This window comes from Rhea pennata, chromosome 2 (genome assembly GCF_028389875.1).
Source record: "Rhea pennata isolate bPtePen1 chromosome 2, bPtePen1.pri, whole genome shotgun sequence".
NCBI classification, from domain to species: domain Eukaryota; kingdom Metazoa; phylum Chordata; class Aves; order Rheiformes; family Rheidae; genus Rhea; species Rhea pennata.
The window spans coordinates 41,645,545-41,670,310 of record NC_084664.1 but is presented as its reverse complement, the minus strand read 5'-3'; the positions used below and the strand labels follow the sequence as shown (position 1 = coordinate 41,670,310).

The 24,766-nt window shown below is 35.7% G+C and overlaps 1 protein-coding gene across 2 annotated transcripts in view; it reads left to right on the top strand.

Moving 5' to 3' along the window:
• The window catches only part of ZNF385D (zinc finger protein 385D), a 426,799-nt gene that overhangs the window by 89,427 nt on the left and 312,606 nt on the right, over window positions 1–24,766 (top strand). For both annotated transcript variants that reach the window (XM_062569317.1, XM_062569316.1), the window contains exon 2: window positions 5,350–5,628. In XM_062569317.1, coding sequence (XP_062425301.1) covers window positions 5,355–5,628 — 274 coding nt within the window. In that variant the 5' untranslated portion in view covers window positions 5,350–5,354. The remainder of the gene's footprint in view (window positions 1–5,349; window positions 5,629–24,766) is intronic.

The window sequence follows — 24,766 nt, the reverse complement described above, 5'->3', positions numbered from 1 at the left end:
TCTACAGAAGGAGATGAATAAGTATTTCTAGGAGTGGAACCTGATTTACTTCAGAGTCTGCTTCAGAATGAGATGAAGTTTCCTGCAGACTCTGTTGACTGGATTTACAGGGACTACAGGCTCTAGAGGTGACTGATGGAGGTGTAAGAACCTGATCTTTAGATGAGTGCCACCTAAGTATCTTTGCTGCTTTCACAGTTCTGGCATGAAATATTAGACATCTCTCGATATTTCAGCTTACGGGCTTTTCTGTTAATGTCCTACCTATATTTTCTATGCTTCATCCGTTTCAGGCAACGATGTATTTATCGGGCTATGATGTGTTTTATCATAGTAACCTATTGGGAAGAAGCCAGGGAGAGATTCTTTAGGTTATACTGTGTCATTCATCAATAGCAAGTGGTTACTGCTCAGTATAACTGGCTGGTCTGCACAGCGGTCCCTCATTTGAGAACGTTCTTGTTCAGAAATCCATGTACTCCCGAAGCCTCCTAAACTGGCTATTGCGTACACATTTACGGTCAAAGTGACTCTGATAATTCTACGTTGACAGGACAGTCTGCAGACAAAATAATTAGCTGTAATACAAATGAGCAGCATTTCCTTTTTGTGTTCCTATATAGAAAGTGTGTTTTTGTGTTATGCTGAGGAATGTAATGATTGTTTCATGGCAAGGACATAATTTCTAATCCTTCACATTCAAGCACATTTCAGAAGACTAATCCCCAGGCAGTAGCTATTTTAGCTGAGCCAGCAAACACCACAAATTGTTGTCATGTTAGTTTTCCACGTGGGCCAGTTTTCTACTTCACAGAGCTATAATGTCATGCAAAGTTCATTTTACTGGTAAACATCATTGAGCCAAAATTGAGTTTGATGCTCCAGGGAAAATAGACCCAAGCGTTTATCTGCAGTGCTGTTTAAATTGGCTTGAAATTTTGAATTCTTGGTTATCTTACTAATTCGTTTCTAGTTCACTGCTGCTCTTCCTAAGGTGCCTAAAGGTTGAGGAAGTTATCTGCAAAAATGATGGCTATTTATATGATATGTAACCTCTGACAGTCAAGATGAACTGTGGAATACAGTGGTAGGAAAGGAAGATTTTCATTTAACTCCTGCCCTATGTAGGACAGACAGTTTAAACCAATGGATAATAAATAGCAATTAAAAATAGTTTAAAAATTAAGATGTTGATGTCTTTTTCTATTTCTAATAGAAATGATGTCTTTTTCTAATTTTTCTATTTTCTGTGTGATTTTCTATTTATTTTCTGCATGATTTTCTATTTTCTGTGTGAGCAGACAGAATAAATTAAGCATTATTTGTACAAACAATCAAAATTACTGTCTGAAAATATCACTCTAGGAAATAAAGGTATGTAATGATGAACATACATATGCAGGCAAGAAGTGAATGCTTGTGTGCTACTTAGTGAGAATTAGTCTGCATTTGTTGGAATACTGGTGGGATCAGCCTGACAAGCTTTTGCTAACTTGTGGATTCTTTTTTTCTTTTTAAAAATTGAATTGAGTGATAAAATTGTATTTTAAATGTATCTCAGCAAGTTATACACAGTTGGTATCCCCCCACTCCTCCCTTAGCCTTCTCTGTCTTTACCTCTTTGTCCATTAAAGAATATTAACTGAAGTTGTCTGCACCAGTTTATGATATTTCCACTTCAACCTTCAGCAGTGTCCTTACATTTTCAGAAATCACTGTATATGTGTAAAGGAAATAGTGACAGAATGTAGTCCTGATGCTTTTGTTTTCCTGTTACCTGTTCTGTAGTTGTAAATATTCTTCTTCCTTCTCCAAATTTGAGAGGTGGCAGTAGTCAAAAATGTATTACAGCTGTAATACCATCACATTTGTGTTCCTAATGCAAACACAAATCAAATTATAGGTGCTTGAATCATTTATTTCCAAGGAGTAATTCCCCTTGTTGTTTTACTGTGCCTCTATCCAGTGTGCATTTTATAATTTCTTTTTCTAAAATGAGATTAGACTGTCAGATAGAAGTGTTCTATATGCTGAAGGTAAGACTCTCATAGACTAGACAGAGTTCATGGGAATATCAGAGTGAAGTTATAGCATGCTAATATGACTTAATAGGCTGCCTGCTTATTTGTGTAAATGTTACAAAGGGAATTAGATGTATGTGTACATAGTGAACTGTGTATGCTTAGTTTACTACAATATATTTCATTACAAAGTTTTACATCTGGGTTAGAATATCTGTTTTCTTATACTAGTCTCATGCCCATGTGACTAGCAGTACAGGTATAGAGTAGTGTATACTAGAGATGTATTGTGCTTGTAATTTTAAATTCGTACTGCTCTCTAGTGGGGAAAGCTTTCAATGCAAAAGATAACATATTATTAATGTACAGCATATATATAAGCTGGAATTTGTAGTTACTGTTATCTAGAGCAATTCCATAAAATTAGACCTATCATGTTAGCATTTTACTCTTCTTTTTAACACTCTGATTAAAGACTGATTTTCTTAATTTAAAATAATTTTAGATGGATGAATCCACTCTGCTCTTTGAAGTGAGCAATATCTCCAGCTAACTCCAGAAGGCTTTGAGAATGATAGATTGCTGCTGTTTCCTCAGGAGACACCTTGTCCTTCTATTAGAAAATATTCAAGATAAGCTAGAGAAAAATCTGGGGTTTTCTCCATTCTCCTAGCTTCATGGTTGTGGTTTGGCTATAAAAGATACTATCATCACTGTTAGTATTATGTTTGATTTAGTAAATAACTGCTTTTCTGTTGTTCATTTTTTCCCTTTAATTTTGCTTTAGCATGAGTTTTTTAGCCTGTTTTTTTCATCTTTTGCTTTAGATTGCTAACATCCTAGATAAGAGTAGACTATATACGAAAACAGAAGTAATAATAATGAGTGAAGTGGTGGATAGAGCATGTGGTTGTCTACTGTGAGTGCACAGCTCCTCTCAAAACTGGGTCCATGCTTTATGTATATATAACTAGCATTTTCTAAATTAAATAGGCTTTAGTTTGCATAAAAGGCCACAATGCTAATTAGATAGTAAGTAAATCTGAAAACTCAGACTGAAACTGTTTTGAATATCAGAGTTTAGATTTACATTTTTTAGATGAATTTGTCTATGATTTGATTCCAATTCAGTAAATGTATTTTAACTCCTGGGTGGGGAAAACCTTTAGATGGTAAGTAATCAGTTAAATACTAAAAGTATTTATAAAGAGTAATTAATTACTAAAAGTATTTGAAGACTTCTCAAGAAGGATTACACTTTGGTGTAATCAGATCCAAATCTGAGGGCTTGTTTTGACTTACTTTAGATAAATCTCAGCTAAGTCTGTGATTAAAGGTGTATATAGCCACTTTTCTTGTGCTGTGCGATAATCTTTTCATCTGTAATTTGACTGATCTGTTAATTGGAGACAAATAGTATCATTATATTTATGGTTGCAGTAATTTTGTTGCTGAAAGTACATATTAAATTCTTTGGCTAGTTCTTCATTAAGTCTGGAAGAACAACCAGTTTAAAGATTTATATGCTATATAAAGGGCTCATCAAGATGTTAGTATACCATTGTGTACTCTTTGAAATGTAAATTAGTCTCGTAGTGCATACAGCACTTCTTGACCTATGTGTTTTCTACTGACCTTTAACCATTCAAACTCATATTTACATTGGTTTCACTTGAAGTTCTGTGAGTGGGATTTTCTTTTCATTTCTATAGATACTTCAGTTTGACATTTTCTGATCTGAGTTTCCTGGAAGGTTAAGATAAGCAACGAGTAGAGCCTGTTTACTGTTTGTCCTTGGACTATTTTGAACCAGATAAATATAAAAATGGTATCATCTAAATAAAATCAGACAGATCAGAGTTCTCATTTTTGTTCTTGGTTTTATGATATGATCAGACTTCGGTTCAAAAATATTTGAAGGAAGTGGAGAGTGGATGAGCAGAGATCACTAACACCTAAAGTAATTAGTAAACTCAAGAGTGATGCCTCTGCAGCTAAGCTTAGATCACTAAAGTCTATTTTTTTCTTTTCTTATGTTATTGCAACACACCAGAATGTATAAATATGGGAAGCAGAGCCTAGCTTTGCCCTGTATCTTTCTGTAACATGAAGAATGCATCTTGCATTTTTCCATGCTAAAACAACTAAGCATCTATACTGATTAATCAACTGCAGTATTTGAATGTATATCTATAATGCAATATAACAAGAGATCCTCCTCTGTAGGAGGTTTAACTGACCTACATGTAGTTTATATATAAAACCCAAAATATGTCTGAAGATTTAATTGTAGAGAGGAATATAAATTACATTTTTGCTACAATAGCTTCCCACTGAAGATTGCATTTAAGATGTCAGAAGGCTCATTTAGAGTCTGCTGAGGAAGTAGCTGACTGTCTCCTCTGGTTAAAGAAAGTGTGAAATTTTTTACTTATTGGAGACTCTCAAATTTGAGCCACTTAGGGAAAACTGGTTTTCTCCAGCACAGTATCAGAAGAAAACACGCTGGACAGCTGGGAATTTAGCTAAATAAGAGAAGAATGTTTAGAAGGTGCCAGGTCTGAGAAATAACCCAATAACTTTTTTTTATTATTTGATAAACTCTTTTATCTTAATAAAAGAACTTACTAAAAAGATCCATGGTTTGTGATTTGCTTAACACAGAAATGTATTTTTTCCACTCACCTCAGTGGTGTTTTGGACTATTTAGCTCTCATCTTTTCAATACGTGTAAGCATCATTCTTGTGCTCCATTCTTTTCTCTTGCCATGAATTCCTGCCTAAGAGACACAGAACAACTACTGCTAATTGCCCAAATCTTACATAACTAAAGTTGTTTTTCTTTTCTAGTTGTGTAATTTAGCTGCTAAGACAACAATGATTATTTCTGTGTAACGGGAACATTCCACCATTGCGGATCTATTCTAAACTGTCCCACCCTTACATTAAAGACCGTTTGGCCATGCAACTGCTTTGTATTTTGCACATATAAGGTTGATTTTTTCCATCAATTATTTCTTAAGAATAGCAAAACAATCAAGAGATAAGAGAGGAACAATTAGAAAAAAATCACTTTGAGAGCTTAGTTCCAGTGACATTTAATAGTAGCACTAAAAAATTTAGATAGATATATAAAGATATTTGAGTAACTGTGAAGTTTAACTAAAAACATGAACAGAAAGCAAAATATGCAGGAAGAAATGTAGTGTATAAATATGAAAATATAAAGAACTAATTTCAGCCTTTCTGTAGTTTGTAGATGTAGGAACTCTATGTATATTACTTTGACATACTCATGAATTTTTCTTACTCTTTTTTTTCCCCCCAGAAAATATGAAGAAGCCCTGGACCCCTGACTTACCAGTTGATAATCACTCGTACAATTCAGATTTTACATCCATCCCAGACAGAGAAAATGAGAAAGATTTAGCACCTGATGGCACTGAGGAAAAGAAGGAGAGAGAAAAAAAACACAATAATTTCACTTTGTGCAATGTTTGTAACATTCAGCTGAACTCTGCAGCTCAGGCACAAATCCACTATAATGGCAAGTCCCATCAGAAGAGATTAAAACAGCTCAGTAATGGAACTCTCAAAAGTGATACTGGTAAGCATTAAAAAATATATATCTTTTGACTTGTGCAGGCTGTATACTTTTGTCTTTTTAGTTCAAACAGAGCTGAGTAAAAATGTTGACTTTTTGCAAAATTAACTTTGTGCTGATAAATGTCAGTTGAAAAACATCCACAGTCTGAATATTATTCAGTGGTATATAGCCACCTATTTCAGTTCCTGGAGCAATAAGAAATAGATTAGAAGCAAGAAAACTGATGGTCTGTGCATGTAGTACTAACTCTTAAATATTAAGTTTTTAGTGGCTTAGATGGGCTCCTAATAAATCTTTCTAGCATTCTTTATTTTTACAACAGTTTTCAAAGAAACATGAAGAACCTCATTTAGTGCCTTTGTGATCTTGTAATACTAAGAACCTTGATTCGCTGTGTATTGTATCGTCAATAAAAACTGTTACAGATGTTGATCTGAGAAATGCAGCAATGTGCAGTAATGTCAATACATATGAATCTAAGCATTTTTATACTCAGCCAAGTCCTTTGAAATTAATGCAAAGACTCTCAGTGACTTGAGAGTACTTGGAGGTCATCTCTGACCTGGAAAATTGGTAAAGTGTTTTGTAGTAAATTCATGTTTTTCTATTATCAGAGTGAATTCTTTGTCTCAAAAAACGGTCATTCTGCAGACTTTATATATAGAACTAGATCAGATGGAAAAACCTGGTCTGTGATGGGAAAAATCAGATACTGGTATATTATAATTGTAGTTCTCAATTTCATAATTGATAATACCCAATTCTGCTGTAGTATGCATAGAGTTATAGTGAAATATAGTGGTCTCTTTGTTGGCATGTCAATTTTTATGCACCATGTCAGAGAATTGAGGGCTGTAACCTAATAGGACTTAGAGACTTTCTTTCTCCAGACTTCACATATTACTTAAAGTTTTGTACCATGAATTGATCCCTTCCCTATCTCTGGGAGCACTAGCAGCATATGCAGAATGTTAATCCTCAGGATTTAGAAGGTATTTTAATATTGGCTGCACTTTGCCTTGGCTTGGGGAACATGGGAGTTTGCTGGAAATAATACGAATGTGTTGCCGAAGTGTGTTGGATGGATGTTTAGCTGTGTACAAGCTGTTCCTTATTTTCTTTAAAGAAGGTAAAATACATGAACCAAAACCAAGTCATCTTGATATGAAATGGCAGGACTGGACTATAGAATATAATGTTTGGCACCGTTCTTAGTCCAGGCTTAAGAAGAATACCACTAGCAGTAATGAGGGCTGTGAATTTGCATAAAGAAAGATCGATTATTGATTTCCCAAACGATTAAAGGTGGCATGTGGTTATCCACAAATGCATTGATTCCAAACACCAAACAAAGACAGCCTTAAGTTCAAGTAGGGTAAAATTGGATTAGTCTTATCATTAGCACAACAGTTTTGGTAATGATATAAAGTGTTGCTTTTCTATGTTCATCTTTCTGCTTTATCCTGTGTCAACAAAAGAATTAGTAATTAAGCAATACTGAAATGAGTTTCAGTTCTCTTCAGTTGTAGGCTTCAACATTTATTTTCTACAGGGTATCAAAGTAACAGCCTCTTTCCTACTTCCTCCTTAAAGTATCCCTACTTCATGTGTAGCTGCATCCATTAGTAATCAGAATATAATTGATTTACTATCTAGATCTTTGTTTCAAACTGCAATTATTTTGGAGGCGGGGGGGGGGGGATCCCAAAATATGAAGCTTTGCAAATATGGGAAATCTAAAGAGCATCACCCAACAGTGGCACTCCACTTACTCTGAGTGAAGAGCATAGGGAAGAACGTAAGGAAGTGATGTTGTCATGCTATTAAACTTTCAGATTCTTTTTTTTTTTTTAATCAAACATTATAAATGAAATTGAGAGTAATAATATATATTTATTTCTCTGCTAAAAATTGTAATGAGAGCTGAATGTTTGAGTAATTGTCCACCCCATGAATAGACACACAGTGTTTGAGATATTTGTTTTAAATTAAGTAGAAAGCAGGACCTGACAGACTTTCCATGGTAAAGCTTTTTCAAAACTAATACATTTGAAATTTGAAGCAATGTTTTTCAGAGAAATGGTTGTTTTGTTGATGAGACTCCAGTAAGCTCTAGTGATGTATGACCCTGACTGAAAAAAAAATGAAGACCCATTCAGTTTGTCATGTGCATGCAAATGAAGCTTTCTGAAGGTCAGTGGTGTAGCTGAAGTAACTACTAAAGTACTCTTTCTTCAATACATGTGAGTAGGCTGCTCTATTTATGAGAATGCTATTTCTCCTGTAGAAGTCTAATTGTCACAGAAGACAGCTCTTATGCTGAATGCCCGGGTTGATTGTCTAATCATTCTTAATAGACCAAATTCTACTGTAAATTAAAATTAAGTAAAGCCTTTGCTTTATGAGAATGTCTTCTGAAGCTTGGTCATCAGTAGTTACTTGTTATATCTCATGTTGAGTGAAGTGCTTGCAGTGTACTCTAGAAAACCCCATTTCAAGTTCAGTGATTCATGGATCTTACTATGGATTGTGGATGCCTTTGCAAAGTTGTGTGCTTTTCTGAAGCTAATGTACTGTGGAAAGGTTGGGAAAAATGTTGAAGTGTGATTGCTCCTTGTTTTATGTCATCTCTGATTTATTTCTGCAAAGCAAGGCAAATACGGGTTTTATAACATGAGAGATAATAGAAATGGAGGATTGATTTACATGAAGCAACAGTCCATGTCTTGTTCCTAAACAATTCTCAAGGGATTGCTGAACAGAGGTAGGATTCAGCTGTATTTGCATTTGACTGTGTAATTAAAGCTATCATGCTGCAGTCATCATCCGCAAACTGTGTGAAGCAGCTTTTATTTCCTGTACATAAATAACAGAACATGTTTCTATACTGGAATATCTCTGTGTAATTTCCTAAGGTAAATTGCTTAAGCACAAAGCCTATTAACCTCTGCAAGTATACAATTAAAAATAGATAAAAGTGTGCATCGTGGGGGGTAAAAGCAGCCTCTCTTTACTGCTGTACCATATTCAGTACAGATACCTCTATTCCTGCTGGTATGTGTACTGAATTTGAAAAACTTCAAGATTCACACCCCCCCCCCCAAAAAAAAAAAAAAAAAAAAAAAAAAAGAATTTTTTTTAAGGTCTTACCTGTCAGCTTGGCAGCTTCTGGGTATGATACTGCTCGATGTCCAGACGCAGTGTGGCCTCGGCACAGCACGTTGTGCCGAGTCTCAAACGCTGTGCGGCCCGGGGGTGGGAAACCATTGCTACATGACGATCTGAGTCAGGGCATGGTGAGATATCAGCACTTTTGTTAGGGAACTGTATGTGCTAGGAGTAACTTAATTTTCCATCTTTCCTCTTTAATAATTTCCTGTTACGTCATTTAAAAGGTTTTCTAGCACTTTCTCCATTACAGGCCATAATATATTCCTCTTTCTGGTGAATTTTTGCCTATTTGCTCTCCTCCTCACTGTAGCAAGGCAATAAACAACTCAGATTTCAGGTAGGTTTGGGGGTTAAAAGAGGGCAAAATGCATTTCCAGTCTGGTCTGCTGAATCTGTACCACTTCTCACAAGATCAGCATGGGTATGGGGAGAGGAGGTAAACGTTTTGGGGAAGTGTTTTTTCCTGACTAACAGGAGTAAAACTCAAGTTTTTACTTATGGGATGGAAAACTGACTGTGGATGCAAGTGTATAATAGTACCGATGAGACAGCTGATATTATTAAAATTTATTATAAACCAGAAATTGCCCTGTAATTCCTGCAGTGTAAATTGCTGAATCATCATGTTTGAATAAGGCATGTTTAGAACAAAAACCACTTTCCCATGTAATATTTTCTGCAAAAGTTTAAATAATGAATGGAAAAATAATGAAATGTAAAATCTGAGGAATGTTACAAAATTCATGGAATTCCTCTCATTATAAAAATTGATACCTGAAATACTGTTCTTTTGATAAATAGAAGCTCTTTACCTCAGTGATGTATTTGGCAGTAGTTTCTTTGCCATGTTATGTAGTTTAGCAAGGTGTATTTACTGTCTTTTAAACTAAATCTCTCTGCAGTTTTTTTCAGTGAAATGTGAAATTGCATCTTAGTAGAATTTTATTGTGCTGTGAATGAGGACACTGAATGCTTGGAAAAAAAGACAAAGGGAAAATATGAGTATTAAATATCCAGTTGTTACCCCTTGCTAATTGTAAAAATTGGGTCTCTTGATTCAGCACTAAATATGACTTCAGAATGGATAGCAATTTATTATAGTTATACTGAAATGCATGCTATAATGAGTAAAATCGATTTCACATTCCAGTAGTTGCATGCTATTTTGCCCAGCAACTCTTCAGGTGATAATTCCATAGCATCTAATCAGTAAATACTTGCACATTGGGCAAATTAAATATTTAATCTTTCAAAACTTTTACCTTTTCTTGTATCCAAATCTTGTCTTTCTGCAGGCTTGCAGCTAGAAAATCCATAAGGCTCACCTATACCCACTTGTCAAGTCTCTTCTAGCACTTTTCTGTTGACAGCATTTTTCTCGTTCTTTCCTGCTTCTACCCTTTACAGCCCTTTCTGTCACTTCAGATCCTGAAGACTGGCAGCTTTTGGACAGACAGTCTTGCTTTGTTAAGTGTTAAGATAAGCTACCAAGATATGATCTTCAGTCGAGTGATGTCACCCCCTCTTTTTATTGTGTTAGTCCTCTTTTCAGAGCAAGAAGAAGATTGGGTAGAGTAGGGAGTAATGGAGGAGATCTTCATACAAAGTTTATGCTCCTTCAGAGAAGGATATTTTCTGCTAGTTTCTTGGGGAAAAGAAACGTATTGTCAGATCAACCTAAGATGTCATTGGAAGCCGTGTTTCTAGCAGTGACCTGTAATAGGTGACTCTCAAGAAGAACCAAGCATCAAGCAGTTATTTTACTGTTTTATTGTTGGAAACTGTTTTTTTTTAATGCCATGTTCTCATGCAGAGCCTCATGACCAGTCAACAGTAAATCTGGTGTGACTTATGCTCTGGTTTTAAGCCTCTAGTTTGTGGGTCATAAAGCTGCCAGTGTTTTGTAAAGAAGCACAGCAGGCTTCTCTTGGGTATTCTGTAATGCCTCCCAAATGTCAAAGCTAGAAATGTCTGGATAAGTAGGATTGGCTGAGGGCAGTGCATTATCACTTTCTCTGCTCCTAGATGCTAATTTTTCTTTTTATTCTAATGCGCTTGTCCACTTCCATCATAGTGTTTTACTAGCTGCTGAAATATTAGCATATTTTCTGCTTTTAAAAACACTTTTTCAAGCAAGATATGCTTGATATCTCTGTTTGCAGAATTTCTTTTTTTTCTTTTTTTTTTCCTTTTTTTGCTTGAGGATTTCAGTAATGAGCCAGACCACCATGTATGACATCACAGTTTATCACTGAGTAGCTGATGTATCATTGAATTAATTCAGCTTAAGAAAGAGCCAGCTCATATATGGTGTTGTATTTCCTGTGTCAAAAGTGTTAAGATTCACTTGGCTTTGTGAAGATCAAGAGAGTCATGAGTGGTAATTGTGGACAATCTCTCTGCATCTGAAATCTCTGATGCGGACAAACTACAGTTAGCTAACTGCTGACTTTTAGAAATAGATACTGAGAGACTTATGAATGTAGGAAGTAATTCCTTGTGTTCCTGATTTATTAGTCATCTCAGAATGGCACATTGGACATGACTTTTATTGTGAATTCTTTTTTCTAAATCTTGATATTCAGTTAAAATGCAGCCTTTCTGTGTTTTCTTTAATGTAGGCACCTAGTTCAACAGCTTGCTTTCCTAAATTTTAAAACAGACAGATCATAGGTAAATCCTAGAGTGGTAGCAAGTTGTGGAGAGACTAGAGAGAGAAAAGTTTCACCACTGTAGCTGCAATAACTTTGGTAATGCCAGGCAGGCACAAAGGTAACATACATTTTAGCAATTCTGAAAACGTATTTTTGAATTTGCAGAGGAAAATTTGTGGTAGTTAAGGAATTCTTCATGTAGATGGCTAGTGTATGCAGCAACTGATGCAATGAGTATCATGACAGAATGAAAAAAAGAAAAAAAATAGAGGCCTTCAAAACGTCAAAACCATAATTATTAAATATGGTTTATTATGCTTATCTAAAAATTCTTTAACAGCTGAGGAAAAAGTGGAAATCTATTGCTGTATTTGTTTACAAGATTTTTTTTGAAGTTCCGTATTGTTCGTCAAGTACACTTAAAGACACGCCTATGTCTTTTGTTGAAGTGTGATCTCAAATGGCTAATTTTACTGCTTACCTAGGGAACAACTGAATAAAACATGCATTGTGCAGGTTATTGTCAACAGGTTATTGTTCAACCATTTAGAACATCTGCCCAGGCTGTGAACAAGCTTATAACTGCAGATGATTGAAAAAGTCACAAAAAAAAAGTGATTTTGGTCTGTCTTGCCTTGTTTTCTACCTGAGTACCACTTTGCATAGAATCTCTCTTAATGTTTGAACTGTATACTTTTGGGTACTGTCTCCGAAGCAACATGTTTAGCAAATTGTCTCCATCTGTAGGACCATTTACTGGATTGTCTATGAGAAATCTAGTGGATTGCCAAGGAGATGGGATTGAGAGCTTTGAGCCTCCTTCAGTGAGGCCAGATGTTGGGCACTTTTAGGCCAACAGAAAAGTTACTTATCTAGTTTCCCAGGCTTTCTCAGCTCCCTGCGCTATTAAGCTCACATTTTTTTGTAATATGTCTCAAGATCTAAGTCATGTCTGGAAAACTGTGAATTTCTGTGCTTTTGTCTTCACTCAGGATGCAAAATTCTCCGTTCCCTCCCCTCCCTCCAAACCAAAGAAGGACAGAACCTCTGAATTGTGAAGAGTGGCTCCTTTCCACTAGTCTTTGGTATGCATCACACAGCTCCTTCTTTCACTGGTTGAGTTGGAACACCTGCTCACCTCCCGAGACCTCTTCCCAGTCGTAACTTTCTGCTCCAGTGTCTGGTAGCTTAGGCAAGTTCTGAAATAGTGCATTACTTTGCTGCCTTCTGGCAAACCCAGGTAGGGCTTCTGATCGCTATGCTGAGGTTGTGAGTGGCTGAGGTACTTAAAGGCATCTTCAACAGCGCACAAAGATTACTGTTATAGGCAGGTTAGAGGGTGAAAAATCTGGAGACTCTTCTTCACTCCTTGTGTAACTGTTTGCTGTGTTGAATCCTCTTCCATACTTGCAGTTTCTACTCTATATCTTGCACATTTTTTTTTTATCTTACAGTTCTTTCATTCTTTTTGTGTATTTATGACGCCATTATCTTCATGACTTTACCGTGTGCCTGTATGTTCAACACTTCCTCTGTGCTGGAAATAACTGCTGTTTTTGTCCTGGAATCTACATTTAAAATGCATGTTTACCATAAGGAGTTCAAAAGCCAGAAAGTTGACTATTGTCTTGATCCCATTGTATCTCTCTTTAGCACAAATACGCTTTCTTTTGTCTTTTCTCTTTCTTTATTTTTTTTAATTTTTTCTGTATGACTTTAGGGTAGATCCTGCCATGCCCCATATTTGTGTAAACTGATTTGTCCACCTGGTGTAGAATCAATGCTGTTTTGGGAAGTGCTGTCTTAGTTTCTTTTATGTTGCAGCAGGAATACTAATAACCACTATTAAATTAGCTGTATAACACTTAGTTACTCCAGGAGTGATATCCCTGCTCCATGTGTTGCTTCTAAACTATGCTGAGATTCCTTGTCTGCCGTTCTTCAGTTCTCCCTGAGTGTGGCACCAATCTCATTTCTGAGAACGCCAGCATTTGATCTCTACATGCTTGTTCAGCTTCTGAATTGTTGAAACCTAGTTTGCAGGACCTCCATTTAGTTCTGCTTATATCACCGGGTCCAATATAGATTATGATGCCTATGGCTTCCTTCCAGACCTTCTCAGTAACTTGTCTTTTAATATGATGGGTTTTTTTTTCCTACTCTGGCATCTGGTAGGCAACAAATCTTCTGTGAGTCATGGCAGCACACTAAACTTACCAATGTTTCCTGGTATTAATTTCCCCAGAGCTATCTTTTCCCATATTCAGTTATTTTTCTCACTACAGATACAGGTTTATATTCCCCAGTGACACTGTGAAAGTATATTTTTGTACCTCTCATATGGCATTCATTTTGTAATTTTTAGGGTATCACAGAATTTAAGCTCTATTTGGAGATTTATCTAATGTGGGTAGAAGAAAAACAAACAAAAAAAAACATTAAATGTGACATAAATTTCATTAATGTTGACTTTTTCTTATTTGTGTCCTTTTATTCTTTTAATTCAAAATATAGTCTGTTTCTCATAGTCACATCACTGAATTCTTCATTAGTTAATTTTTTTTAATCCTCACATTTTTCACAGTAGAGGAAAATGTATCTAAGAGCAGAGTTTTAAGGCCGGCTCCAATGAAGTGAATTACCAATTGCCTTTCATTTCAAGAAAAATGAGATACTCTGAGGAATTTGATGTTAGCACATATTTATGCCAGTTCAGTTTGCATCACTGAGGAACCACTAATTCTAATCTGCAGTTCACACTGCTATTATGGGAACAATTTAATCTGTATTTTCTTTTTTTTTTTCCTTATTATTATATGTATTACTTTAGTGTTTATTGGTTGTCTGCTGGAATCCCTTTGCAGGCAACATCACACATATATAGATGTCATCTAGACTTGTCTCTTAGTTTTTCATATATGACATTAGAGAGCTGGAAATATATGCTAATTGTAGGCAACAGAGAGTAGCAGCTAATTTGACTATGTAATCATCACTTACTAAACTAATCATTTGCCCTGTAATCAGACTTCAGAGGGTTAAAACTCTTTTCTAGACACTTTATTTCAAAGTAATACATCTTTAAATGTAACTCATGCTAGTAGGGAATAATATATAACCATTATATGGAATATAATGTGAGAATGTAGCTTTTTTGACTTTAAAAGTAGTTTTGAATGTTTCTTTTTGGAAGCGTTAGCAGCATAATGACTATATGACTCAGCTCCCAAGAAATAGTCTCCCTCTGGGCTGGATCATATAGGATGTTAAAGAGGAAAATACAGTTTTGATGAGAAATAATTTGGCACTCAAACATTTTGCAAGCTTGCAGCGAATTCACTCGATAAGCAGAGTGAAAGCAGGACTAGAAGTGTCAAAAGGGCTCACTTTGGCATTTTTGAGTGCAGTTCATTAGCAATTTTGTCACAGATTATTCACAAATAGAGTTTTATTAATTTTTTTCTGTTGAATCTGTTCCATGCTTAATTATTCATAGGAAAAAAAGTGGAGAAAGCTTCTTCCTTCCACTTCTGTAACTGTCCTCAAATTAAACAGGAGCTTGAAATTTAGCTACTTGAATCATGTCCTTTCTAATGGCAGAAGACAGTAGAATTTTCTTTTTCATGCTCCTCTGCTCCTAGGATTTTTTTTCTGTTATTAATTTTCAGTTTGCTCATTAAGCTGAAGAAAACCAACTCATTACACAGTTCTAGTTCTTACTGTCCTTAATGTCGCTTCTCATTGGCTTAGAGTCATAAAACTTTTGTATAGCTGAACATGAATACCTGGTGATTTTTAATAAACTTTCTTTTTCATTTCTCCCATTTTCTCTTTTTTCCATTATAGAAGCAGTATCTTTAGTGTTTTTTTTTTCCTAGAAGAGGCAGCACAACTGATAAGATGACAGTATTCTTGTTACCAAAGGTAGTAGTGACAAGGACCAAAGACAGATGTAGACAAGTTCAAACTGAGATACTAGTAGGAATGTCCTCCCAACTCCATGGAGATCTGATACTCTTGAGGCATCATTGCCATATGATGTGTTAAGAATCAGAGCTCTTTAAAGTAGCAACAGACCTTTTTTGGGTAATCTGATTTCATACCCTTAGAGTCTCGGGTCAAGACTGGGGGAGTATTTCTAGTAAATCTAGTGAGGGTGTTGGAGCATATGGCACATGAAGAGAGGATGAGGAAACTGGGTTTGTTTAGTCTGTAGAAGCGAAGGGCTAAGGGAAGTCTTCAACTTTCCATAGGGATATTAGAGTGAAAATAGACTAAGACTTTTCTTTGAGGGAAGGACCATAGACAAGAGTCGCAAATTGCAGCAAGGGAAGTTCTGATTAGATATATGAAAAAAACCAGAACTTCATGATAAGAAAAGTTAAGCACTAGAATGAGTTGCTTAGAGAGGCTGTGGAAATTGTTCCATGGAGATTTTGAAAACTCAATCTGATATAACCTTGAATTTAGTTCTGCTTTGAACAGTGAGTTGGGTCAGATGAACTTCAGAAATCCCTTTGCAACCAAATTATTCTATGGTTCTATAGAAAATGCACTGGGAAAACTTCAGTTTTAATTTAATTGCTTAATTTATATCAGAAGCAAGATATACGGCCAAAGGGATTTTTCTTAAATATGTGTTTAAAAACAAAACAAAAAAAAAAAAAAAAAAAAAAACCATGCAGAGAACTCCACTCTGAATGTAAAGTCATTGCTGCTATTTGACAGAAGCATAACAAATAAAAATAAAATCTGTATTATTAGAAACACTTTGAGATGTAAAACAAACTTTTGAAGTATTTTTCAGTATTTTTATTTATCTTCAAATTGCCTCTAGCACATAGTCAGATCTGCTGTTGATGTATGTCACAGTCTATCTAGCTAAAAAATTATCTGAATAAAGCTCATGTCCTCAAAAAGATTGAAACTAGGAACAAAGCTGCCAGTATATATAGACCTAGTCTTTAGATCTTTATTTTTCTGTCATTAGTGGTGACAGAGGGATGAACAGATGCAGTAAATAACAGTATATACTTTGTTGTTCAATGTTATATTAAGACGAACTTGAGTCTTCATGGTAGGCTAATAATAATAGCCGTTCAAAATTATTTTTCTTAAAGTATATTAACTTCTTATGCAAACCTTGGAATATATCAGCATAGACTCTGCCAAGTAATCACTGGAGTGATGAAACAACTCCTTTAAAAATAGGTCCATAACTGATACTGAGTTTGTCTGCCTTTTTTTTTTTTTTTTTTAATACTGAGGGAAAAGTATAGCTATCCATTTAGAAATGTTGTTCCAGTCTAATGACAAAAGTACCACACAGCAATACCAAAGTAACCCCAATATTTTAAAGTCAAAATCTTGAAATGTTAGAGAATAAAGCATGGCATAATCATTTACAGCACTGTATTTGATTTTATCAATGACTCTTGATGCTGGTGAACCTTGTTGCAAGGAGATGAAATATGCTGGAGAAAGCCAAAGAAAAGAAACTGGAACTGCCAAGTTTTGAAAAATATATATTTTCCAGACTTGCAGAGCTGGCATTTAAAAACCTATTACTCTGAAATAAATTATGTCAAGAACAGCAGCAAGCCTCTCTGGTCTTACGAACATTGCAAATTAAGGTTGTGTAGCTTCAGATAGCAAGCCTTGCTGCTTATTTCTATAGCTAAACAAAGAACAGTTAAATAAGTTTATAGCTGGCATATAAGTCTCAGTACTATTCTGCTGTATTTTGATTTACCAACACTTTTTTATAAGCCAAAAGATTTTATTTAGTAGATTCACTTTCTATTTTTATCTCTATAAAAATGAATTTTTGTACAAGTATTTATAAATTAGTTGCCTTTTTTTGGTACAGGCTGAAAATGTGGATGTAAATTAGTTTAGTCTGCTATACACCTGGAAATCTGTTGTGGGGAAAATCATTTGACCCTGTTTCGAATTCTCTGGTATGGCTCACAGCCCGTTGACCACAGTAATAAGGCTCTTAGAAGGCTCTAGGGCTGTGCTTTTCAGAGAGCACACGTATATATTCTCTGCCTAGTTGCTTAGTCAGTCCTGTATGGTAGTCAGAAACTAGCTAGTTTTAACTGTTTTTAAAAAAAGCTGTGAACTGATTTCTGCTGAAGGGCTAATTTATTTGAGAAATGAGTTTTCCAAGCAATCATAAATATGTGTTTATTTTGTAAAACAAATCATACTGCTATTATTTGCCAAATGAATGACAATTGGGATAAAGCTTCCCCATTCTTTAATGAATCTAGAAAACTGAGTTGTTGCAATGCAAATTTCATAGTCCAGAGAACCTGCTTTTTTATGGTATAATATTTTCCTTCACCTCTTTATTCAATACATTCAAGAAACTCCTCACACTAATTTTTCATATTATGACTGATGTAAACCATTACTTTACAAGTTTAAGTATTACATTGCTCTTGGAGTCTTACCATTATTGGAATAGCATTCTTGCGTTTACTTTTTGTAAATCTCTGTGTGTTAGTTGGTGATAGGATTATTTAAACAAATGATATCTTCACACAGCAATGATTTTGTCAGTGGGAATGTGGAGTGGTCTAACTACTGTTCAGTGTTATTAAAATATCCCTGGAATATTTTCGTAGAAACATATATCCCTTCCTATCCGCTTCTGACTTACTTTGAAGAACAATCTTCATACTTTATTCTTTTTACTGGCAAACTACGGGTATCATAATAAATTTCGTCATAGAGAACCTGAGTAATCATGTTTGGCTGATCCCTAAAGTTACCCAGGAACAGAGTTGTCACCATAACTTACCATTTCTAGACACACAGCGCATGTCTACGTAATCTGTTCTGACAGGGCTTTGCAGGCTCCTAGAGCTCCTGCTGCAGACGAGAGGCCATTAAAATGTGGGGGCTGAGGCAGCATGTGCAAATGCAAAATGGCAGGAGTGGTGAGCTTCCAACGCAGTTTTGAAAGACTGGAAAAAGCCAACTATCTTCTTCATCTTTTATATTCCTTTGATATTAAAGCATTTCACAATATTCCCCAGACCAAAGCAGACAGATGTACTTAAGCGAAGCACAGCATAGATTTTGAAATGTGTTCAATTTGTTTGTATACCAAGCGAGGTGCCTAAGGCTCCTTTTCACTTGACGTTTTGTAAGATTGGAAACCACACACTGTGACTCAGAGAAGCCCTTAGGCAAAGACAGGATATTACCAACACTAAGGGCAGTAATCAGGCCAAGAACAGCTTTCTGCTAGCCCATTTTACTATAGTAATATGTGAGGATTAGACTTATACTGTTTAATAGTACAGAAAACTTTAGAAAGCCTTGCTTCCCATGCAGAAAATCTCTCTTTGGTAGTGAAATGTGCTTTACAACGCTCTGTGAACATGGAACTAACCCCTGAACCCGGGTTACTTTTATGCAGGGTGAAAGGGGATCGATGGTGAGGTTGGTAAGAGCTGACTGACTAAGGAGGGACTGATAGGATTCAAACAGGTCAGGTCAGTCTTTTTTTCATGATTGGGTGTCAAAATCAGGCATGAAAGTTCTTTTTTTTTTTATAGGACTGGATTAACTCACAGAGGTAAATATGAATAGATAAAATTATTAGATAGAGTAAACAGTTGTGGAGGCTGTGGGATGGGAAGGGAAATTGCTTATCTCTTACATCAAAGTAATTGAAAACCTGACACAGTATACCCAATTTGTACCCTTCTAGAAGAAAACCTCTTTTGGAGAGTGAAATGACCCATAACATTTATGTCATCTCGCAGTTGCACCAATTGTTCTTCTACAGCCAGTTTAATTAGATCATAGTATCTGTGGAATTATCTAATACTGCATGGCAGTATTAGATCTGCCATGTTGGCAGTCTTCAGGGTGGGGACTCTTATCTTTATTACAAGGTAAGGCAAAAGGGGTGTGAAGACTATAGAATAATACTATAAATAGCATAAAACCTTGGCAGCATAAAAATGAAATATAAAAATTATAATGAAATGTTTTATCTTGTCTAAATTCATGTTGGGAGTGCGGAATGTGTTACCTCCAGAAAAGGAAGCAAGGAAAAAAAAATACCACAACATCTTGAAGAAGTTTTTGCAGAAGTTAAATTTAATGCGTCCCTGGAATGGCCTTGAGTTTCTCTCCCTCCTTTTCTCCTTCTCTGTGTGGAATTCCCTGTGCTCTCATTTCTACCTTTATCTCAGACATGTCCCCATAATAACAGTAGTGCTGAATATGTGGCATGGCGGCATTCAGGTTTTATTTAGGAGAATCATATTCTGGCATTAACAAGCATCTTAAGCACGTTTACCAAAACCAATCAACATCTTTGTTTAGTGACACTTATGCTGCTAATTTTTGAAGTATATCCAATATTATAGATTAAAAAGAAAGAATAAATCTTGACATTATTAACAGAAGGTCAATAATGGTATATGCTTTATCTTCCAAAACCACTAACTGAACTGTGAAGTACTCTTACACCTTCTGCAGCTGTTAGCCCATGTTTCCAAAGTGTCCTGCTGTTTCAAACCCAAATATTAAATAGTTACCATGGAAGGAAGAAAGTACATCAAACTTTTTCCTTTTTTCCTTGCAGAGAACACATGCTTCAAGCAAAAGTCATAGGATCTTTATATTCCAGCTGTGCTTTTCCATAAATGAATAGCAATATTGGTAGCTTTAGTTTGTACTATAATAATAATATGAAATAATAAAAAATACCTATGGGTCATGTTCAGTCACTTTTCCTCTTTCCTTTTCTTTATTGGTAAATATTTGCTGCGAAGACTTTGAATCAACAGGAAACAAATTCCTCACAAACTCCCTTTCAGCTTCATTCTAATCCCTCTCCCCCATCCTTTCCCCCCATTAATACAGAAAGTTTTGGCAGCTGTAATTTCATGATGTTTTTCATTCTGATGTTTACAGAATTACTCAGAAGTTCATAGCTTCTTTCTTTTCTTTGTAGAGATAAAACAATTTTTATTACTTAACAGCTGTTATCATGTAAGATCTAGTATTCCCACATGCTTGTTAGATCCTAGCATCACTGGCATTTTACAGTTAGAGAAATAAAAAAAGAAAAACACTGATGGAAATTTCATTTATGACAGTTCATTGGTGCCTGAAGCTGTTACTGCCAGCAGTAAGAGTTTGTCCTGAGTAAATGTTTTGGGAGTTGATCTGTGATTTTTGAAGTGCCTCTGGGAGGTGAGATCAGATGTGTAGGAGTGTGATAGTGTTTATTTTTTATATGAATCCCATTGGTAGAATCCTTAGGGATTTGCTGAATCAGAGACATTTATGAACATATTGCCCTCAGCTACAACTTGAAAGGGAACAAGATGAGAGAGGGACCGATGAAGGGTAGGCAAAGTGATGGCTCTTGCAGAGAAAGGTGAAAGTCTGATAGTTCGGGATACCTTTTCTGTTACATAGTACTTGAGCAAGTTCGGCACGAGAAAGGCAAAATATGCCAAAATCTGTTGTAAGATTTCCATTTCAAAGGTTTGATTGTGAATTAGAATTCCTGAATCTTAATCGCTTCAGAAATGGCAGTGTGGGCCGTTAGTGGGATTAGTCACGCAATGGATGGACTCAATATATGTTGCTGTTCGTGTAAGGCAGGGGCTTATTTGGAGAGCACGACCTTCCAGACTGTGCCCGCTGTCTTTGGTAGGGGACGGCTGTTTGCTGTTTGTAGACAGGAAAACTTCTGTGTTCTTCCAATTCTCCTGCCTTAAAGGGGAGGCACTGGGCAAAAAGAGCGTAAGTGAAATCTGGCAGGTTTGTTGTTCCTCAGTACACCTAGGTTTGTATTTCCCTGGGTCATAAAATGTTTAGATGGTAGAGCAAACAGGAGGGGGCAGGTTGTGTGTGAAGTCCCCTTCACTGAGCACGTATTGTAACAAATAGGAGCTCTTTGCCCTCAGTTCAGTGGGAGATCTTGAGCAGTAAGTGCAGAGAACGAGACAAAGTGCCGTTTTGAAAAATTCAGACATCTAACGATTGTATTTATTTTATTGAACAAATTAAATGGTTGTATAATCTATTAATAATACACATCTGCTGATTTACAAATATGTATATGTATATACATCCACAAGCACACATACAGAGAACGCTTTTAATTAGTTACTGAGATAATGTATAAATCTCTGCCCTTTTAAATTTGCTGATTGAAAAATGAAGAATTCCTGCCCTTTAATGTTCAGCTTTCACAGAGGTTACAGTAAATCTCTTAATCCCCCAAGCACTTATTCTCCTCTAGGTTTTTCACAGGCATTTATCCACAGGACATTCATTTCCAATCTGTCTTTAAATCTAGGAATAACTGTGTGGGCTCTGAGCTGTCTGCTTTCATGTACTCCTAATGGGCTCTATCACAGGAATTCTGGATGAGCTGGAAAAAACAATCAAGTCCGATCATATTTGGCTTCCATTTCAGCTTTAGCTGAATGTAGTTCAGTTGCTATTTACCATCATCAAAGAGATTATTAAAAATAGCAGTTATCTGGGGGCAGATGGAAGGATGAAGGATCGACAGTAGGTCTGTTCTAGCTTTATGGAGAAGACGTACATGTGCCAAACTTTTCAGACTTCTGATGAGACATAGTTAAGTGCAGCATAAGATGTGAGGATGTGAAACATCTTGTGGATTTTTGTCAAATGCCACCACCACTTTTTTCCTATTCCTAACAGAAATCGTAGGCCATATTCCTAGGGGATGTAAATGTTTATAACTTCCCTATGTCTGGTAATTTCACAATAACTCAGTGGCATGTTTTCTCATTAATTAGCAGGTACTTCCCAGATAATATGCTAAGTAGCCCACTCATTGCAAGAGAAATTTAATATTGTATTAATATTATTGTGTGAAATGAAACAGAAAAAACAGTGTTTTTTTAAGTAGTTACGGCACAGCTATATTTTGACCTTCCACCATCTTTTCTTCTGTGTGTCTAGGAATTTATTTCTGTTTCATTAACAGAATACTGAGGGAAGATAAGTGAAGGAGAGTAGAAGAAACTGTGGTGAAGAGAGTTTTAGTTGTACATTTTCAGCCTATAAAAATGACTTGAATTTGAAAAATATCTTAAATGGTATCCAGAAAAATGTGTGCTATTGCTAGTGAACATAAATCCTTTAAATGATCATTTTTTAACCTTTCTGATTTTTCCTTCCCATCCTATTTTCCTTGTAGAAATCATGCTCTATACTGTTATTCTTTTCTGTCTCCATTCTGTGAGCCCTTTCCCATGTTACACATCTTTCCGCTTTCCATTCACTCTATCTTCAGAAAGTTCTTTGCTAAATCATCTTTGCTTTGTTGATTTGAACTGCTGTAGTCTTAAAACCGTGCTTCTTTATACTACTAAATAGTATTCTGTCAATAATGGCAAGATTTATATATACTTTCTATCTATGATAGCAGTATAAATATTTCTGAGTAAAGATGTTGATTGGTTCTTGATGAATGTGCTTAACTTAAAATGTTACCTTTGAAAATATTCTTACTAGTGTACATATAGAATGGGGATGAATTGTTCAGTAGAAGAGGGTTTTTTTGTATTTTTTTAATTGCATGTCTGTCTTGTGTGCAACTCTAAGTAAAAATAAATTGGCTAATTAAAACATGATGGTTGTTAGGCCCTCTTTTCCAGTGCTGGGAAGGTTTAACTCAGATGATTATTTATAGCATGAGTAAACTTATAGATAGGTGGAGATTAGGAAGAAAATTCAGGTCAAATCCTGTGACACGCTGCTTACCTCCTTCCATTTAGTTTAATGAACTGGGGCCAATGAGATCTCTAAAAGGAAGAGATGGATTTTAGTTAATGTCTTGCCCGTAGCAATAGCACGAACAGGGAAATGGAGAGGAGTTGCTGACTTGTATGAGTTTAAGGTTTGACTCAGTGTTGGATTAGATCAAAGGAGAATTGTTTATGGTTGCCGTTTTGTTGGGTTAGGTCTTCAGGCATAATTTTTACTAAAAGTGGTAGTTTTTATTTTACTGATGTGCATGTCTTAACCTGATCCTAATATAACATACTTGAGTGTTATCCAGATACTTAGTAAATGACTGCTTGAGCAAATTCACTTAAAACTCTCTGGTGCTAGAAAAAGAATAGCAGTAAGCCTGTTAATGTGCTTTTTATTTATGTATTTATTTTCCATCCTTAAGAGATCAAAGCTCTGGTTAGCAGTTCTGGATGTGTCCCTGATCCAGGAAATTTATACATCATGGGGTTGTGTAACTCTATTTCCCTACTAAGTTAAGCAAACATGTAAAAGAAAACGTATAGTGTTTGTGTAGCCAGGAGGGTATTACTTAAGATCACAGTATTTATTCAGTTACTTAATCCAGACATTGTTATATTGGCTTGTGTGCAGCAACCTATTCTTGTACTTCAGATTCCTAAGATTAAAAAAAAAAAATGTTCAAGGCACAATTAAAAAAAATCCTGAAAAAAAAAATCATAAAAATATATAGGATAAACTTGAACTGTGAGTTTTCCAAACTGAGAAAGCTATTATTTCATAAAAGGTAATGATTTATCTTCAAAAACAGTGAGTTTTTTGGTCACACAGAGTTCCTGTTTGCTACGGACTGTATGTTGCCATGATAACTATTTATAGTTCTTAGCGGTAGCACTGCAGAATTGACCAGAGCAGTAAGGATATGCTTGTAAAAGAAACATATTTGAAATAAAATTTGACTTGCAAGTCAGAGAAATTTATCCTGAGGGATAATACTCTTTCTAATGGCAGGTATTTTATATTCATGATCACTTGGTGGACCAGAAGTTTCTCCTCCCCAACTTGTCCAAGTGTGCTGTGTTGAATTTTTCTTATTTTTTTAGGACCCCTAAAGTTACAGTATATTTTAATGTTTTCAAAATAAATTTAAGAAATCCAGAAATAACCATAATTCTCAGGATTTGAATCACAGAGTGATAGAATCGTTGGGGTTGGAAGGGACTGCTGGAGGTCTTCTGGTCTAACCCCCTGCTCAAGCAGAGTCATCTAGAACAGATTGCCCAGGATTGTGTTTAGCTGGGTTTTGAATATCTTCCAAGGAAGGAGACTACATAGCTTCTCTGACCAACCTGTTTCAGTGTTCAACCCACCCTCACAGTAAAGAAATATTCTCTTATGTTCAGGTGGAATTTCCTGTGTTTCAGTTTGTACGTGCTGCCTCTTGTCCTGGCACTGGGCATCACTGAGAAGAGCCTGGCCCTTGTCCTTTTCATACCCTTCCATGAAATATTTATATGCATTGTTAAGATCCCCTCTAT